The 17,073-nt window shown below is 45.2% G+C and overlaps 1 protein-coding gene across 2 annotated transcripts in view; it reads right to left on the reverse strand.

Annotated features, from left to right (window-relative positions):
• Positions 1 to 17,073, reverse strand: part of PDE1B (phosphodiesterase 1B) — a 1,810,462-nt gene that overhangs the window by 32,156 nt on the left and 1,761,233 nt on the right. For both annotated transcript variants that reach the window (XM_069653207.1, XM_069653208.1), the window contains one exon: positions 12,818 to 12,921. In XM_069653207.1, coding sequence (XP_069509308.1) covers positions 12,839 to 12,921 — 83 coding nt within the window. In that variant the 3' untranslated portion in view covers positions 12,818 to 12,838. The remainder of the gene's footprint in view (positions 1 to 12,817; positions 12,922 to 17,073) is intronic.

Consider the following 17,073-nt stretch of genomic DNA (forward strand, 5'->3'; position numbering starts at 1 on the left):
TCCATTCACCCAGGTCCCATCCCACGGACATACCCACAACATACGGTCATTGGGGAGGCTCCAGCCAGTCTGGTCAGCACTTCCCCACACTACCATATATGGAACTTCCACCCAATAGCCAGTCTTTGGGAAGGGACAGAGTCAGGGCTTCCCGGGACATCGGGAAAACCTAGGTAACAGGCGATGGAAGGCAAGAGGCCACAGGGACCATCTTGTCTCCCTCAGGAATCGACTGATTCCAATGACAGGGCCTGGGCATCCCAAAATAGAGGATGCACAGGGCACCTGTCAATTCAGCACAGAAATGCCACTATCCCATACCTTTCTCTGTGGTCCGCACACAGGTGCCCAAAAATATACACTAGGAGTACAGGGTCGTACTCTCACCCATGGGTGCCATAAGGGTATCCCAAGTGTCTGTCCAACAAACCAAATACAGGAAGAGCCGCACCACCAGGAGCCCCACATGAACTTCTGCATGGAAAACAAGTCAGAACATACATGATTAAGCAATAAAGGACAAGGATTCAGAGGCCCTGTCCCTTTGATGCATTTCAAGCATCACAGTCGCCCCCCAGACTGAGGTTAGGGTGCCTAATCTCCCAAGAGATAGACACCCTCATCCAGACGGTCAACATTCCTTCTGGAAAGGCCATCTCATTATCATGACTCTTCCCTGGTGTGTGCTCTATGGTGATGTCTAGCCCTTACAGGCTAATGGACCACCTGAGCAGTTTCGGGTGTTCACTCTTCATCTGCATAAGCCCCTTCAGGGTCTTATGGTCTGTTTGGCCCTTGAAGGTAGACCCTGTAAGGTAGGGCCTAAAATACTTAAGACTCCAAACTATGCTCAAACATTCCTTTTCAACAGTAGCCCACCTAAGTTCTCTACCCTTGAGTTGTCTACTGATGAATATGATCGGATGTTCCCTCCCTTTGTCATCTAACTTGGACAAGACAGCTCCAATTCCGGTGTTGCAGGCGTCAGTTTGAACGATAAAGGGCATGCTGTAATCAGGTGCACACAACACAGGTGCCCTACACAGACTTTCCTTCAAGCCATTGAAGTCCCTCTGACAGTCTTCAGTCCAATTAACTTTCCTCGGTTGTTTTGGTGAAGTCAGGGGTGCAGCTATAGTTCCATAGTCTGCCATGAAGTTGCGATAATACCCATTGAGGCCAAAAAAGGCTCTCACCTGGGTTTGAGTAGTGGGAGTCTTCCAGTCATGTACATCCTGTACTTTACTGGGAAAAGGATGGATTTGACCCCCTCCTACCTGATGACCAAGATATGTGACTTTCCCCTGAGCTATCTGGCACTTGGTGGCCTTGATAGTGAGGTTAGCCCTTTTCAAGGCCTGCAATACTTTATCCAAGTGAGTCAAATGATCCTCCCAAGTGGAACTGTAGACGGCAATGTCATCTAAGTAGGTCATACAAAAGGGCTCCAGCCCACTGTGTGCATGGTTGACTAAACATTGGAAAGTGACAGGTGCATTTTTCAACCCAAAAGGCATCACTCTAAATTGGTAGACCCCCCTCAGGTGTTGAAAATGCAGTCTTTTCCTTGGTACGGTCCGTCAGAACAATTTGCCAATAGCCTGAGGTAAGGTCAAGTGTCCACAAGCTCATCAGCCCTAGGCAATGGGTGTCCGTCAGTTTTGGTGACGGCATTGACTCCTCTGTAGTCCACACAGAACCTACAATCCTTGGTACCTGGCTAGGAACTTGCCTTGGGGACAAGGACCACTGGACTGGACCACGGACTGGTTGAGTGTTCAATAACACCCAGATCCAACATCTTGGCAACCTCAGCCTGGATGTGGTTCTTAACTGTATCTGGTAGCACCTGGTAGCACATATGGTAGCACCTGCTTTTGAGACACACTGTCACCAGTGTCAATTTTGTGCCTACACCCCAGTGTAAGGCCTGTTGTCAGTGAGAACAGAGAGGCATACTGCCATAGCAAAGCCCGGCAGGCCCTCTGCTGCTCTGTCGTCAGATCTGGATATAGATGCACTCCCTCCACTGAGCCATCCAACAAGAAGCATCAGACGTCTGCTTGCCTATGGCATGGCTTGAGCCTATTAACATGGAATACCTGAGGGGCTACCCCAGGGACCCCCATGTCAACCAGATAGTTGACTTTGCCCATCTTGGAGATGATCCTGAAGGGTCCAGTCCACTTATCTGCCAAAGCTCTAGGCTTGGTAGGCTCCATCACAAGGATTTCCTGTCCCGGGTTCCAACCTACTTATGATGCTTTATGGTCATGCCAGTATTTGTTCAATTCCTGGTTGGCCTTGAGATTCGCTGTTGCTTGACCCATCATTTGTGTCATCCTCCGTCTCAGGCCTAACACATAGTCCCACACTTGCTTGGCAGGACCTTGAGGGGTGGCTTCTAAACCTTCTCTGATCAAGGCAGGGCCCCCCCTCACTGGATGGCTAACAAATCACTCGAAGGGGCTGAAGCCAACACCCTCTTGGGGTACCTCTCTGTAAGCAAACAGCAAGAATGGCAGGAGGAGGTCTCATTTCCTCATAAGGGGCTCTTCCAAAGCACCTAGCATGCCCTTGAGAGTTTTATTAAATCTCTCGACCAGTCCATTGGTCTGGGGATGGTAGGAGGTGGAGAACTTGTAAGTAACTGCGCACTCTTTCCACATTGTTTTCATGTAGCTCGACATGAAGTCGGATCCTCTGTCAGAGACAACCTCCTTAGGGAATCCAACAGGGGTGAAAATGCCCAGGAGTGCTGTGGCAACCACCTTGGCCGTAACCATCCGAAGGGGTATAGCCTCAGGGTACCTGGTGGCATGATCAACCAAGACCAGGATTAACTGACGTCCACCTGAAGTGGGAGGGTCAAGGGGACCGACAATGTTGATGCCCACCCTCTCAAATAGTGTGCCAACCGCTGGCAATGGTTTCAGTGGGGCAATAACACTGCCTCTAGTCTTGCCAGACAACTGACAAGTTGGGCAGGTCTTGCAGTGGGACTCCACTTCTACTCCCATTCCGGGGCCAGTAGAAATGGGCTTAGTCTTCTTGGTACTAAAATGACCAATCCAAGGGCACCTAATGCGCCAACTGCAGCAGGAAGGGTCTGTAAACCTGGGGTACCACCAACCTCTTGAGGGCATCAGGTTCAGACTTAGTGGGCTCACTAACAAGGAGCTCACCCTCCCAACAGATTTGGAATGTCCCAGGCACTACTCCCTGTGCCTTGACAGGGCCTATTTCCTCAGACCCTCGAGAGAGTGGCACTCTCTCTGACCCTTACAGAAGTCCGCCCAGGAGGGTCCCCCTTCAGCTAAGAAGCATTGAAGGTTGGGGTGGTCCTCCGGGTTGAGTACCTCTCCCACAGGAGAGTCGTCTGGCTCTTCTCCCTCAGGAGTTGAGGCTTGGGCCTCCACTGGATCCAGCCCGACTGGAGCATGTATCCAAATGGGTGCTGCCAGAGCAGCAGGAAGAGAAGTGGCCCCTTTTGCAGCAGCGTCCTTCCTGATTTTCCTTCTTTGTGGTGCCTTGAGTTTCCCTATCGGCGAGGGTACCAGTCTCACAGCTGGACCCGGTGTGACCTGTGATTGGATGACTGCTGCAGCAGTCATGGGTAGATCATCCGCGATCATCCCCAATTTGACCAAATCATCTCCTAACAAAATGTTAGCAGGTACATTGTCCTGGACCAGGACAGGAAGCTTTGCTGTCTTGTCTCCAATTGTGATGTTGACTAAGGCTACAGGCGATAATTTGGGAGGTCCACCAGCTAACCTGGTGGTTCTCAGAGGAGCTCCTACATAGTCCTCTGGCTTGAGCAGGGATCTGTCCACCACTGTCCTGCTTGCCCCAGTGTCTCTCAAACCAGTAGAAGACTGGCTATTCAAGAGGACACTTCTCAAAAACCTACGGGTGTTCTGTGGGATTGTTGCCAATACTTCTGCGACCCCAAGGGACACTAGGGAAGCCTCTACGGGAGCAAAAAATGTGATCCCAGTAGAGGAGGGGAGGAAGTGGCCTCCACCTCAGGTACGCATAGGGGTAGATCAGGCTAACAGCCTGGATTCCAAGTGATTTACCCTTACACTTGGGGTCACCCATTTTGTGGTCCAGAGCCCCAGAGTCCCAACAAGTGCCAGGAGTGTGGGGAACGGTACTAGAACTACTGGGACCCTGCTTTGCAGCAGGCAGACCACTACTCTTACTCCTACCCACAAAAGACTTATCCCCATTAGGTTTTTGGGTCTTAGGATAGGAAGATTTTGGTTTAACCAACTGTGATTGTTTTGGGACTCCTCAGCCATCTGAGAGGTCCCCTTTTCTTTGTCCTTGTCCTTCCCACTGGAGTTCTTAGGGAACACCTGGTGGGAGACCCACTTGTCGGCCAGCCTGGCCAGCTTAAAAGGATCTAAAATGTTCTGGTCAGCAACATACTGACGCAGCTCCAGTGAACAGGCTTCCGAAAAATGCTCAAAAAACAGAAGGTGTGACAATTCAACAAACGTTTCCACTTTGTAACCATCAATCCACCCCATCATGTTCATGTGCGCAGCACTTATACAGTCAACCCAACACACATTCTCTAATTTCTTAAATTCCCTGAACCTTTTAAGGTATTGGGTCGGTGTCTTGCCAAACTTGGCAATCAGAGCAGATTTCATGCACTCATACTGACTCCTTTCTTCCACACTCAGTTTCAGAATACAGTCATATCCAATCCGAGGCACTGTGCTTAACAAACACTTAGCCCAATCTCTTTTATCAACATCATGGATTGTACAAGCCATCTGAAATGCTTCAATCCATTGGAGGATATGAGAACCCTCTGCATACACACCAACCAAATCTTTCATAAACTTGGTGGCTGGGGACCTGACACTCTCAACTGGTTTTGATGAAGTCTCCACTCTAGCTTGTCTATCTGTATTTTCTGACACTCAGTGTCCTTGTTAATAAGTTCAAGGTCCTTATCTTTGAGTTCAAGATCCATATTCTTGAGCTCCACTTGTTGTGCCAATTCCTCTTGCTTAAGATCAGCTTCTATTTCCAACTTGCGGTATTCAAAGGCCAATTCCATCCTTTATAGCTCATGTTCCAAGGCATTCCCTGAGAAACATTGCTGGAGTGTGAACAGAGGCAGAAGGAAAGGTGGTGTTCCCAGAATCAGATTCAACAACCCCCGGGTTAGGGCCTTCATTCGTTACATCCCACCCTTCAAGAGTTTCACAATAGATCTGGTAGTCCACCAGGGCAGCTATCAGCTCAGCCATAGACTTATCCACAAAGTCTAATTCCCTGGCTTCACAAGCAATCTGGAGAACCTCTAAGCTCATCCGAGTCAGTTTACCATTTGCAATAGATTCCATTGCTTGTAATGTAGTTATCTTGTACAAAATTAAACCTCAATTTAACAAAGTGTAGATATTTTGTAAGTGGCAAGGTTATACACTGATTCTTAAAACCATAATCATCCCACTGCTGCCACCAGTGTAAAGTAACCACTGGAGGGGGCGTCTGTACTCCTGCTCTCTATATGGCAGAGGGGAGGCACAGAGGACCCCAGCCAAGATTCTTTATTGCTGGTCGGAATGGACGAGCAATCAAGGCCTAGCTACTCACAAGGCCTAGCTTCTCAGGAGGTGATGTGGGCTGGTTCTTAAATACAGTGTAGACCCCAAGTACCCACAAAGGAATGTCCACACACTTTGTTAGTTAAAAACAGTCTTTATGTAAATAAGGTTCAAGGTTATATACACAATCACGACAATACATATTGTGCTCTGGCAATTCTAAAATGGTTAATATATACAGTTCTAGGTGGTACCACGATTACTCTGATTCCATTAAAAAGCATCTGTTCAAATAGCATACAAATCAACACAGCAAAATGATATCAACCATAGACTTTAGAGGGAGACAAGTTGGTTAGACAATTGTCAGAATACTGAGCCCCTACCATCAGGCACAGTTCTGTATGAGGATCCCCCCACCTGAGCAACCTGTAAATGAAGATGCACTACAAGCTCAGTCCATATATTGTCTACTAGACTCGTACCTTCTTCTATAGTTCTGCAACCCAATGTACCTTGTGTTGTAGAGTTCTTTGTCGGGGAATCAACGGGCCCTTCTTGAGTGTACTCCCTTTCAGGCAGGAGCCACACGGGTCGTCAAACTTCTGAGATGAAGAAAAGGTGAACGGTGTCATTGAGGCAGCAGCTTCGGTCCTTGCAGAGCTCGTTGATGAGTGATCAAAAACATCCTGCAACGGGGAGGCGTGCGGCGCACCTCAACGGCAATGGTACGTTGCTGCAAAGAGTTAGTGAAGAACTTTGGCAAAGCAAGGGTGTCGAGTTGTCAGCGTCTGGCATCGGTGAACGGGACGTGACCACGGCTGGCATGAGTAGCTTTGTCGGCGTCTCTGAGGTCTTAGGGTGGTGGGAGACGCACCGGTGGATTCTCCTCGGTCGTCAGCGACCTCGACTTTCTCCGGCAAGACGAAAGCGGTCGATGGTGATGAGCAAGGGAGTCCTTGGATCAAAATGTTCTTAGGCAAAGGGAGCACGGTGGCTCTGGTCAGTGACGGCGGTCGTCGGAAGTGGATGGCTGTCTTGTGCTTCTCTTCATTCTCCTCGGCGGTCCCCTTCTCCGGTTGGCAGCCTTTCGTAGGTCTGTCTACCTGGGAGCTTTGGCAAAGATCAGCTGGTACATGATGGTCCCATGTAGCTCAGGGAGAGGTCTCCTTACCAGGTCCTCCCTTGGATCAGTTCTTGAAGGCACAGCAGCTTTCAGATTACACGGAAGGGAACAGCTGTTCGCCTTCTTCTTCCGGCTTGGCTTCGAGAGTAAGCATCAAGTATCAACTTCAGCTTCTGAGCAATTTCTAGCGGTGAGAGGCCCCCAGATATACTGTTGATCTCCCATTCATTCTTGACCAATGACTCAGAAGGGCATTCAGGCAGTCAGTCAGCCAATCAGGCGCACGGTGCATTCAGGCCATTTTTCTCCATCCAGACACTCACAACACAGTATGTGGATTCGCACAAGCACTCTGCCAGTAAGCAATACACACTGCATTCATACCAGTTTCGGAGAGGGCTGTCTCAGTCATTGTGTCAAACACCAGATACTAGGCACCCACAACACAGAATGCGTATTTGTCACACACTCCATTCACCCAGTTCCCACCCCACGGGCATATCCACAAAATACGGTCATTGGGAAGGCTCCAGCCAGTCTGGTCGGCACTTCCCCACACTACAATATATGGAACTTCCACCCAACAGTCAGTCAGGGGGAAGGGACAAAGTCAGGGCTACCCAGGACTTTGGGATAACCAAGATAACAGGCGATGGAAGGCAAGAAGCCACGGGGGACATCTTGTCTCCATCAGGAATCTACTGATTCCAATGACAGGGCCTGGGCATCCCAAAATGGAGAATGCCCAGGGAACCTGTCAATTCAGCACAGAGCTGTCACCACAGGTGCCCAAAAACATACACTCGGAGTACAGGGTTGCACTCCCACACATGGGTTCTATAAGGGTATCCCAATGGTCTGCTGTTCACCAAACCAAATACAGGAAGAGCCACACCACCAGGAGCCCCACATGAACTCCTGCATGGAAAACAAGTCAGAACATACATGATAAAGCAATAAAGGACAAGGATTCAGAGGCCCTGTCCCTCTGATAAATTTCAAGCATCACACTGTGTGATATTCAATGTGAAACTGGTACCACTTAAAAACCTCCTCATTTATTACTCTGGTCCTAATTATGACTATACTCAATAACTGTGTCAAACTGTCAATCCAATGTGGCTCAAGGGATGACTTGTTATTATGGTCTGGGAATTTCATGAGTGTCAAATTATTCCTTAGCTCACTCAACAATCGCTTTGATCAAAGGACCAAAGTGTGCAACTTAACTCAGGAACTGATGTAGTGAGTACTGTAGTATAACAAAAGGTATATTTGCTGTAGTATGACAAAAGGTATATTTCTGAACATTTTACTTGACAGTACAGAAATCACATACTACAATAAGAGCGGTGTTTACAAAAAAGAGTGGCCAGTTGCATTTTGAATATGCTGTACATGTCTACGACTATGTTTGATCATGCATCCCGCTTTCATACATGTTTTATTCATAGTGTTATCTCACCAAAATATCTTTCACAGTTTCAGACCCTAGACTTGAGGATGTATTTCAGATGATGATGACATAGCATGACCAGTCATTGCCTGAGAACAATGTTGGCTCCACTGAGGAGTGTGTTGATATAATTTTTTTCTAATTTCTGACTGGTAGCCCCTGGTCAGTCTTGCAACAGAGGTTTTGTTTTGAGGGGTAGGGTTTGTTCTCCAAATCCACTCCAGTCAAGGGATGCAGGCTCACCAGAATGAGAATTTTTGGGCCCAATCATTAGGCCAATGTTTTTTTACACGTTCATAGTACTTGCATATAGAGGGCAAAGGCATTATGAAAATGTGTTTGAAAAATCTCCTGTGCGTTGTTGGTGACTTGGCATCTAACAGATTTTTGTTCATGTCTTGCCCTAAAAAACGATTGTAAACTGTGTGGCTTTTTTAGCTAATTTATCACAGAAAGAGTACTGCAAAAGGCATTATTTAAAGTATTTTCGCAGGGGGAGATCCCCCCAACCCCAAATCCACCTTGAATGGTTTGGGCTCCCATGCTATGCTTAAGCGCTCCTGCACATTCAGCCAGTGGAAGGACTACTAACTTCCCTCTGCAGGGTCCCCTTAAGGTGGTCCCTCCTACATTAGCCCCATGCCCCCCTGCTCACAATCCTGGTTACGCCTCTGTCGTTTGGCAGTGTGGTGATTGGATTTTGCTAGTGGAAAATACACATGTTCAAGGATGGACAGATAAAGAAGAAAATACACTAGCTAGATGGAAAGGGGAGGACACAGACATTGCAGAACATATATAATTGCACACAATGTGGACACATGATATGACTGGAAAGAGATATGTCTAGACACACCTTAGGTTGACTTGCTAGGAAGGAAGAGGGTCTGGTTAGTATCATTAAGCTCTTAATTGATCATTCATAATGATCATGCATGGGTAGACAGGATATTGGCTTACTTAGAAAATATTATGCAAAATTGAACAAAGGCAACCAGGAAGAGGTCCCTTATTTCATGCATACATGTTTGCAAGGCTGTGACTTGTAACATGTCGCCTTCCTGTAGGCCCTTGGAGCACTTCATTTGGATATTACAGCAAATGCATATCTATTAATGGAAAGGCAGGAGGTTCAGCACTGGTGCTTGATGCTTTGACCATGACATTGCACCCAGAATGCAGGTCTCTGTTGGTCGTGAGTCTCTGTTGGCCCACCCATGTCATCTCCATTCTAGAAGGGGAAACAGAGATGTCTTCTAACTTCATCTTTCAGATCTGATATAATATCAATACTTCTGAAGTCAGGTAAGGGCCCAAGAAAATGCCCATCCAACAGGCTGCTGTAACTCTTAAGTGCTGAAATATTAACAAATGCAAAGTTGATGACAGATCTATCTCACCTAGAACAAGTGGGGTTCATTCTGGAAAGAACAAGAACACAGCATGCGTGCAGATTATATTCGGTGATGGTTGCAGGTGGTCCTCCTGACAAGAAAACAGTGACTGCCACTTCAGACATTGAAAACATGGATGATTCCCTAATCTGGGATTGGTTGTACAAAGTTTTGGTAATAATAGGGTTGTGGTGACAACCTTGTAGAATGGGTGAAATGTTTATTTGCTTCATCTGTTGAAAGCGTCAAAGTGAACTATGATGTGTGTGAATCTTTCCCTTTATTTGAGAAGCACAGAGAAGAGAGGCCATTTGTTCTTTGTGTTACTTGGCATGGACATTGAACCTGTCGACATTTTTATTCTCATACATCACTCATATTATATTTTATGTGAGGGAAATGGGTGGATTTAATTGCATTGAATTAAGCAATATGACGAGCGGCGGAGGCATTACCGACTCAGGTAATGCCCAGGGGCCCATAGTTATAGTCCCGAGCGAAGCAAGGGCCTTAACGAAGAATTTCTTTCTGTCCCAAAACGTTTCGGGACAGAAAAAAAAGACCAAGAAAATGGCTGCCAGGAAAGGGAAAACGGAATCTGTTTTCCCTTTCCATGGTGGCCATCGGGAAAAAGGCGCACTGGAAACAGAAGTGTTCCCAGCGCATCCACTCCCAAAAAAAAGGAGAAGAAGGTAAGTGGGGTTGGGTGTGAGGAAAGGAGGGAGGGAATAAAAAGCATCCCTGCATCCCCTGCGGCGGACGATGGACGCCTCCAGCCGTGTGGAGGCGCAGAGTGGGGACAAAGGAGGCAGAAGGTAAGTAGGTTGGGGAGGGCAGGGAGGAGGGAGGAAAAAAAGCCTTATCTGAGTCCCCGGCGGGGGCAAAGGCATCCTCTAAGACGTGGGGCATCTCGGAGTGGGGATGGCCCCGCTTCGAGCCTCCTCATTGGCTGAGGGGCTGCAACGCCCCCCGCCGGGTACAATGGCTTTGGAATCCCAGCTGAGGGATTCCCGGCTGGGTAATGCTTCGGCGAGGGCCAATCAGAATGATTGATTCATTCTGATTGCACCCTCGCCGGGTACTAAAATGATATTATTTCATGTTCAAAGCTTGAAAAAAGAGGATCTACATGTTTCAACTATAAGTTACCCCAATTTCTTTATCTGGTAATACATTCTTCTTCAGGACCCAATTATTCCAAAACTCAAATTGTATTGTAGCCTAGGTTCTTCCATCGTTTCATTTAAAATTCTCATTAATGTATTGCTCATTAAATAGTTCATTGACAAGCCAACATTGTCAAACCAAGGTCACTTCCTTGTTTCATAATTACCTAAAAAATGAATTAAATAGTGTTCTAAAACAATTTGTTTGAGTAAGTGGATCTTGAATTAAATATATTTTTTAATTAAATATGACTATGAATTATCCTGCTATATTTTTGCTACACTGTCCAGCCTTTTCTATAACTCAAAATGATGTATATTAACTTACCTGTGGGTGTTGAGAGCAAATACATATGCTGTAATTATTACAAACGAGGGCTCAGTTGATAAAACGTAGAAATTACATGTTGATGATTGCCAAAGTTGGCACTTATTTTATGCATTTTCCCACATTTATAAGACAAAGGGAAAAAGAAAAAGTAGTAAAAACATGTGAAATTGCCTTTAATCTTTCATGTTAGTCACTGATTTGTTAAAATACAATTGCTGCCTGCAAATGAGACTTTGCAGATAGCATTTACAATGTATTCCTACGGATACTGCCTGTTTTCAGCATATTTTAAATTCAGGTGGATTCCATTGGAATCCATTTGTTTTACGGCTGCATGAAAATCTCAAGTGGGCTTAAAGAAATGGTGCATTTGCAGGTGGATCAGGAATGAGGAGAAGGAGACATATGGCCCTTCCCATCTCCCATTCCAACCAAAACTATTTTTTTTTTAAAATGTTGAACCTGCCATGATAAAATAAGTGCCGTCAGGGCTAGTACGCTAATTACTTTTTTGTTAGATCATTCGGAAACCTCACAGCCTAAGAATGACTACTGTGTTCCCTTGCTCCTTTCCCGCCGTGAAGCGTTTTGAAGCACTTCACTTGTGTATAAGTGCTGTACAGATAAACATTTACAATTACAATCATAGCCTTTAATACTTTATTTTGGCTTCCAGGCTGAGCCAACAGTAGTAAAACTGTAAGTTTGTGAGTGCTAGTCCTCCATTTTCATATCTAGCCAGCATTGGAGCACAATTTAATGCTGGGTGCTTTTCGTAGCCCAAATAAAATGTCATGACCTGATATCCAATGGGAAAACGACCTGACTTCTGAGCTATTACGTAGTGGTAGTGAGAATCTATAAACACTTAGGAAGGATTTCCTCTGTTAACAACACAAATCACCCCATCATTGACCCTGTGGGATTTCTCTCAACATTTTTCCACGACTTTTGTCATATTTCCTTAGCACCCACTATAACAAACATTCCTAGATATATTAAATCTGTTGGGGCACAGTTTAATTTAAATGTTTTTCCTGGGAATAATTTCCACAGATAAAGTCAAGTTTGGGCTTCACCCCATTGGTTTTCAAACCTAATCTTGGGTGAATCATGGTTATGGATCAAACATTAAGTGGTAAAGCAAATAAAGCCAACCAAGGTGTGACTTGACTGTAGAAATATATATTCTACATTAGTACCCGGCGAGGGTGCAATCAGAATGAAAGAACCATTCTGATTGGCCCTCGCCGAGGCATTACCCGGCTGAGAATCCCTCAGGTGGGATTCCACAGCCATTGTACCCGGCGGGGGGCAATCCCCGGTCCGAGCCTCCCCACGGCTGAGAGGCTGCCTTTGCACCCCACCGGGGACTCAGGTCCATAAGTTTGACCTCGTCAGATGATTTGGACTACAAAACCTGTCAGATGATTTGGACTACAAAACCCTTTTGCTCAAGGCAGCATAGTCAATGGTGAGGAAAAATGGGAGTCACTGTCCAAAACATCTGGAGAGTCAAGGTTTGCAGATCCCGGACTGTTTGCTGTGAAAAAAATAGGCAAATGTGACCAACGTTTTACATGCTGATGTATACCCCTGCACTTATGGCTTGGTACTTAGTGGCACGATTTTCTGCATCTCACTTGAAGAGTACTGTTCAAACCATAATTCCCCAGAATCAACGTTCAGGAACCATCGATCTAGAGTCCTGAAGACATCTCCTAATGAGTTGGAGGACAACATTCACCCTTCCCTTCCATCTCCGGCTTACCATGTTAACACGCAGCTTGTGCTAGTCTACATTGCCGTTTTCCTCTGTACCATGTTCCTCCTCGCATGGGGACAGCTCATCAATGGAAGCTTGGTTAGTGATCCCTTCAAAGAAAAGAGATACATTGTGAGTATTTTGAAGCACTGGCAGTGAGTTTATATTCATCCGAGAGGAGGGTTTAATCCAGAAACCCTGTACATTACCAACGCTACAGTGAGTGAGCAATTCCCATATAGGTTCGATTAGAATGATTGATTGAGGTGGGAAGAAATGTCCCAGCCAGTAGAGGGAGAGGAACAAGTGTAACACAGGCCATGAGACACTATATGCATTATATTCAATTGTTGACACGTATGTGCTATCAGCTCAATGTTTGGAATGATGGGAGAAGGATAGCACCTCTTAGGGTCTTTGTTGCTTTCTCCTTGAATTAGGATGTGCTTTTAGAGAGCCCTCTTGAAGACCTGCTTAGTGACTATGTGCTTCAAGTAAAGTGGTGGAGAGTTGCAATGAAGTGAGTGTGATGATATAGGAGCAAAAGAAGGAGGCAGTGGAGTCAGGGCAGGGAAAGGACAGGTGTAGGAGGGATTGTGAACACCGGGTTCATAGGGGGGTGTACAGGGTCACCGAGCGAGCTAGATGGGTTGAGTGGCAGGGTGAAGCCAAATAGCAGATTTACAGGCAAAGTTTGAAGAGGGGCAGACTGTGCATGGAGAACCACAGAAGGAGAAGTGGACACAAGTGGGGGAGAATTAAAGGTGGTTGAAGAATGTTTCAGTAGCGACATTTTAAATTGTGTTTACTATATACGAATATCCCTACCTGCTTGTGTGTTGGAAACTCTGTATGATAAGTGACCAGATCAGTACCAAACACACTGGCAAGTTGTGATGAAATGTGCCTTTCAATATTTCAATTAATGTTCTCCTTTGTATCAGAAGAATAACATGAGGCACTATTGTCATGAGTTTTCAAATGTGTTATGAACATATAAAAAAAAAATAATAACTGTTGCGTGGTGCAAATAGTCTGCTTTATCGACATTTCCATGGATCAAACGTAATACAACCATGTAGATATATTCCTGTTGTCCTATAAACCACCTCTAAAGGAGCTTATCTCATGCACCAGACTACTACCTGGCCTGCCTGTCTTCAAGTAACATGTTCCTGCGTGTGGAATGCAAAGCAACCGAGCCATCAGGTTAAGAAGGCCCTTTGAGATGTATAATAATAAATGATCTATATTGTTGGGTGTCTTGGCCCACGTTCAAGTTATTATGCTGCAACACTTGGTGCTGTGGGCTTAGGAAATCCAAGAGGGCAGAAAAGCCCACATTTGCACCAGAATCCTGGAGAACCGCGCAGTTTTGCGCACAGCAAAATGGTCCCCTGACCTGTCACCCACCAGTGCGAGCGTGAAGGGCCAGGAGTGCCATGAGTAAAATGTGTGCCAAAGGAAAAACAGCAGTGTCGGTGGCTAAAAAAAAAGCAATTTGAAATCACCTTTGTTTCTCTGAAATGCAAGCTAAAAATGCCTATTTTAAACATCGCAAGATATTCAAAAATCTCAATGAACACCAGCAGACATTTGGCAGAAGGTAGACTTGTGTGCATACAAAATCTGGGAAAAGAAAGAGCCCAAAACAATGTTTATAACAAAACTGGCTGAGCTGTGGATGTCAGCAGCTGAAGTGAAATTGGACTGAAAGACACTAAAATCTAAATGTTTAAAATAAATGAGTGACCTACTGTTGAGTGTCACATAGTTTGCAACTGTTGAAATGTCATAGTTTTGAACTTAGAATCAGCGTTCTAGCTGCATGTGTAAAAATTGTCAGTTTGATTTGAATGTAGAAAACTGGGTACCAAAGTGACATTTAGCTGAAGCCTGGCTTAAAGAGATTGAATTCTGCCTGACAACCACCCCCGAAAGGAGTTAAAACTTGATCAGCAGCTGTGTTCCCAGGCCTGGCTGCATTCTGCTGCCCCTGCCAAAAGGAGATGACACCTCTCTGATTGAATCAGGGGAGGAGCACCTGGGGACTACAGGAAACTAAACAAAGCACTGTCCTTGGCCAAGGAAAATGTTAAATTAGGGGGGTCGTAAATGGCTTCCTCTTGGAAGGAATCAGGGAGGGGCACTGCATCTGTGAGCCAGCTGAGCTTGGGGGAAGTGGATAAACCAGAAATTCCACCATGTGCTTTGGAAAACCACACCCCTTTGGGGCCAGAGCATAATTTTAAAAAGATGGATAATTCATAGTGCGGACTTGTTAAAATTATATAAATAACATCATAATTCTTGTGATTTTTCTGTGCACATTTTAAGAGGTGTTAGGATCCTGTGGTATGTTCTTGGGGATAGTAGTGGAAAAAAGGTTGTTACTCCAAATGTATGCATGTTAAAAATCTGACACTTTATCATCTGAAACCCATATCCCTGGTGCACATTTGTGTAAAATCTGGAAAGGTTTAGAGGTCGTTATCTGGATGAAAAGGGCAGAATGCTGTCATAAGTGGACACGACATCTTACAAAGACAGGGATCGGATGGTTTGGTGCTACAGAAAATATGTTAATGGGACATATAATATTAGAAAAAATGGTACATAGATTAATATGTATTTGGATCAGAAATAGATTTGTCTGCAATTTGGCAAGGGGAGGATCCTCGGACCATAAACCTACCTCATCACTCTGACTCACAACCCAGTTCCCCCAATCAAAGGAGAGAGGAGGAACTGGCCAATGATAAGGGTTGGGCATAGAAGATGAGCCGACCCTCCCACTTTCTAAACACATAAAAGGAGACTGTGCAGGACAGGTAGGGACTTTCACTTCCCACTTCAAGCTGATTTCTTGCGGAGCATTTTGCCAGAAGACACCAGATCCAGCACTTAGACTTCAAATTCAGACAGAGACCAGAACTTTGAATTCAGACATCAGAATTTGTCAGCAGGCCTCAAAATATTTTGCAAACTGATTTACCCCAGACTTCCAAGGGGCACATCAGAGTAAAACAGCCGGGCTGAGCTGTTTGATTCTGGCCTAAAACCCTGTGCCAGAAACACCCAGAAAGCAGAGCTGTACCCGGAACCAGAGACCAGACCGCCGTGCAGTGCCAAGAACTTTTGCCAGAACCAGAGATCCAGACCGCTGTGCAGTGCTGCTAGCAGAGCTGACCCAGATCGCTGTGAGCAGAACCAGGCAGAGACTGTCCGTGGCGAGGGAACCGCAGTCCAATCCTGACCCGATCTGTGGCGAAGTCGCATTCCTGTCCAAAATATAGTGTGAGTACCGCAAGAACTATGCAAAACCCAATCTCTTAGTTTAAAATAATCTAATTCAAACTATTTTAACCTATTGAGAACTGCATCCTAGAAATCTTGTGTTCCTTCTCTGATCTCAAACCTGAAAACTTTAGTCTGTCATTCTGAGCTTGACTTTTCTTTTAAGAATCTACCTTCATGAAATCATCCGTATCTCCGGAACCGTTTGTCCTAGGAACGAAATTTAACTGTCATTTTAAAGCTAAGATTCTGGGCTTTCCAACGAATCCGACTTGCTATTCATTATACTTTTTCCGCAATCGCGCTCGACGCACTCGGAAAAATTGCCACGATTTGCGATTTGGCTCAATTTCTTCACTTGTCAAAATAGCAGCTCCTTACTTTCCTTTGCTGAAATTCGTTTGCAACCTGACAATCATTCATAGAGCATTGCTAAAGTGATCCTGAACTAATTTAAAGTAGCTATCACTCACCCTGAACCACTAGAGGGAATTAAAATAATTTTTAGTATAGTTTTCCCTTCTTTGCATACCACCTTTAAAGTACTTTGCCTGTGTTTGAAATCAGCCTTGTGATCTAAGCTTGCTAGGGGGGAACTGAATTGGGATTGTACTGTGATTGTATTCCTGATGACTGTGTGTGTCACTTCCACCTCCTTACATTGCATAGGGGGGGGGTGAATTGCCAAAAGGGGAAAAGTGATTATATTATGTTTTGCTGAAATCATATCAAGTTTATTCCTGTGTTGCTTCTTTTCCACCTTCCATTTCCTTGTACCATATAAAGCATTCTCAGCTACCTTATCCTATATACTACTCCTAAGTAATTAAACCAGCGTGCTAGTATCACCTCATGCATTGCTGATTACTGCTCATATTCACAAGAGTGATATCAATTATTAATTTATTATAAAAGTGTGATATATATTGTTTAATTCTCAAATAAACCTTTTAAATTTGCAAAAT

Source organism: Ambystoma mexicanum, chromosome 3q, assembly GCF_040938575.1.
Source record: "Ambystoma mexicanum isolate Mex_15411 chromosome 3q, UKY_AmexF1_1, whole genome shotgun sequence".
Taxonomy (NCBI): Eukaryota; Metazoa; Chordata; class Amphibia; order Caudata; family Ambystomatidae; genus Ambystoma; species Ambystoma mexicanum.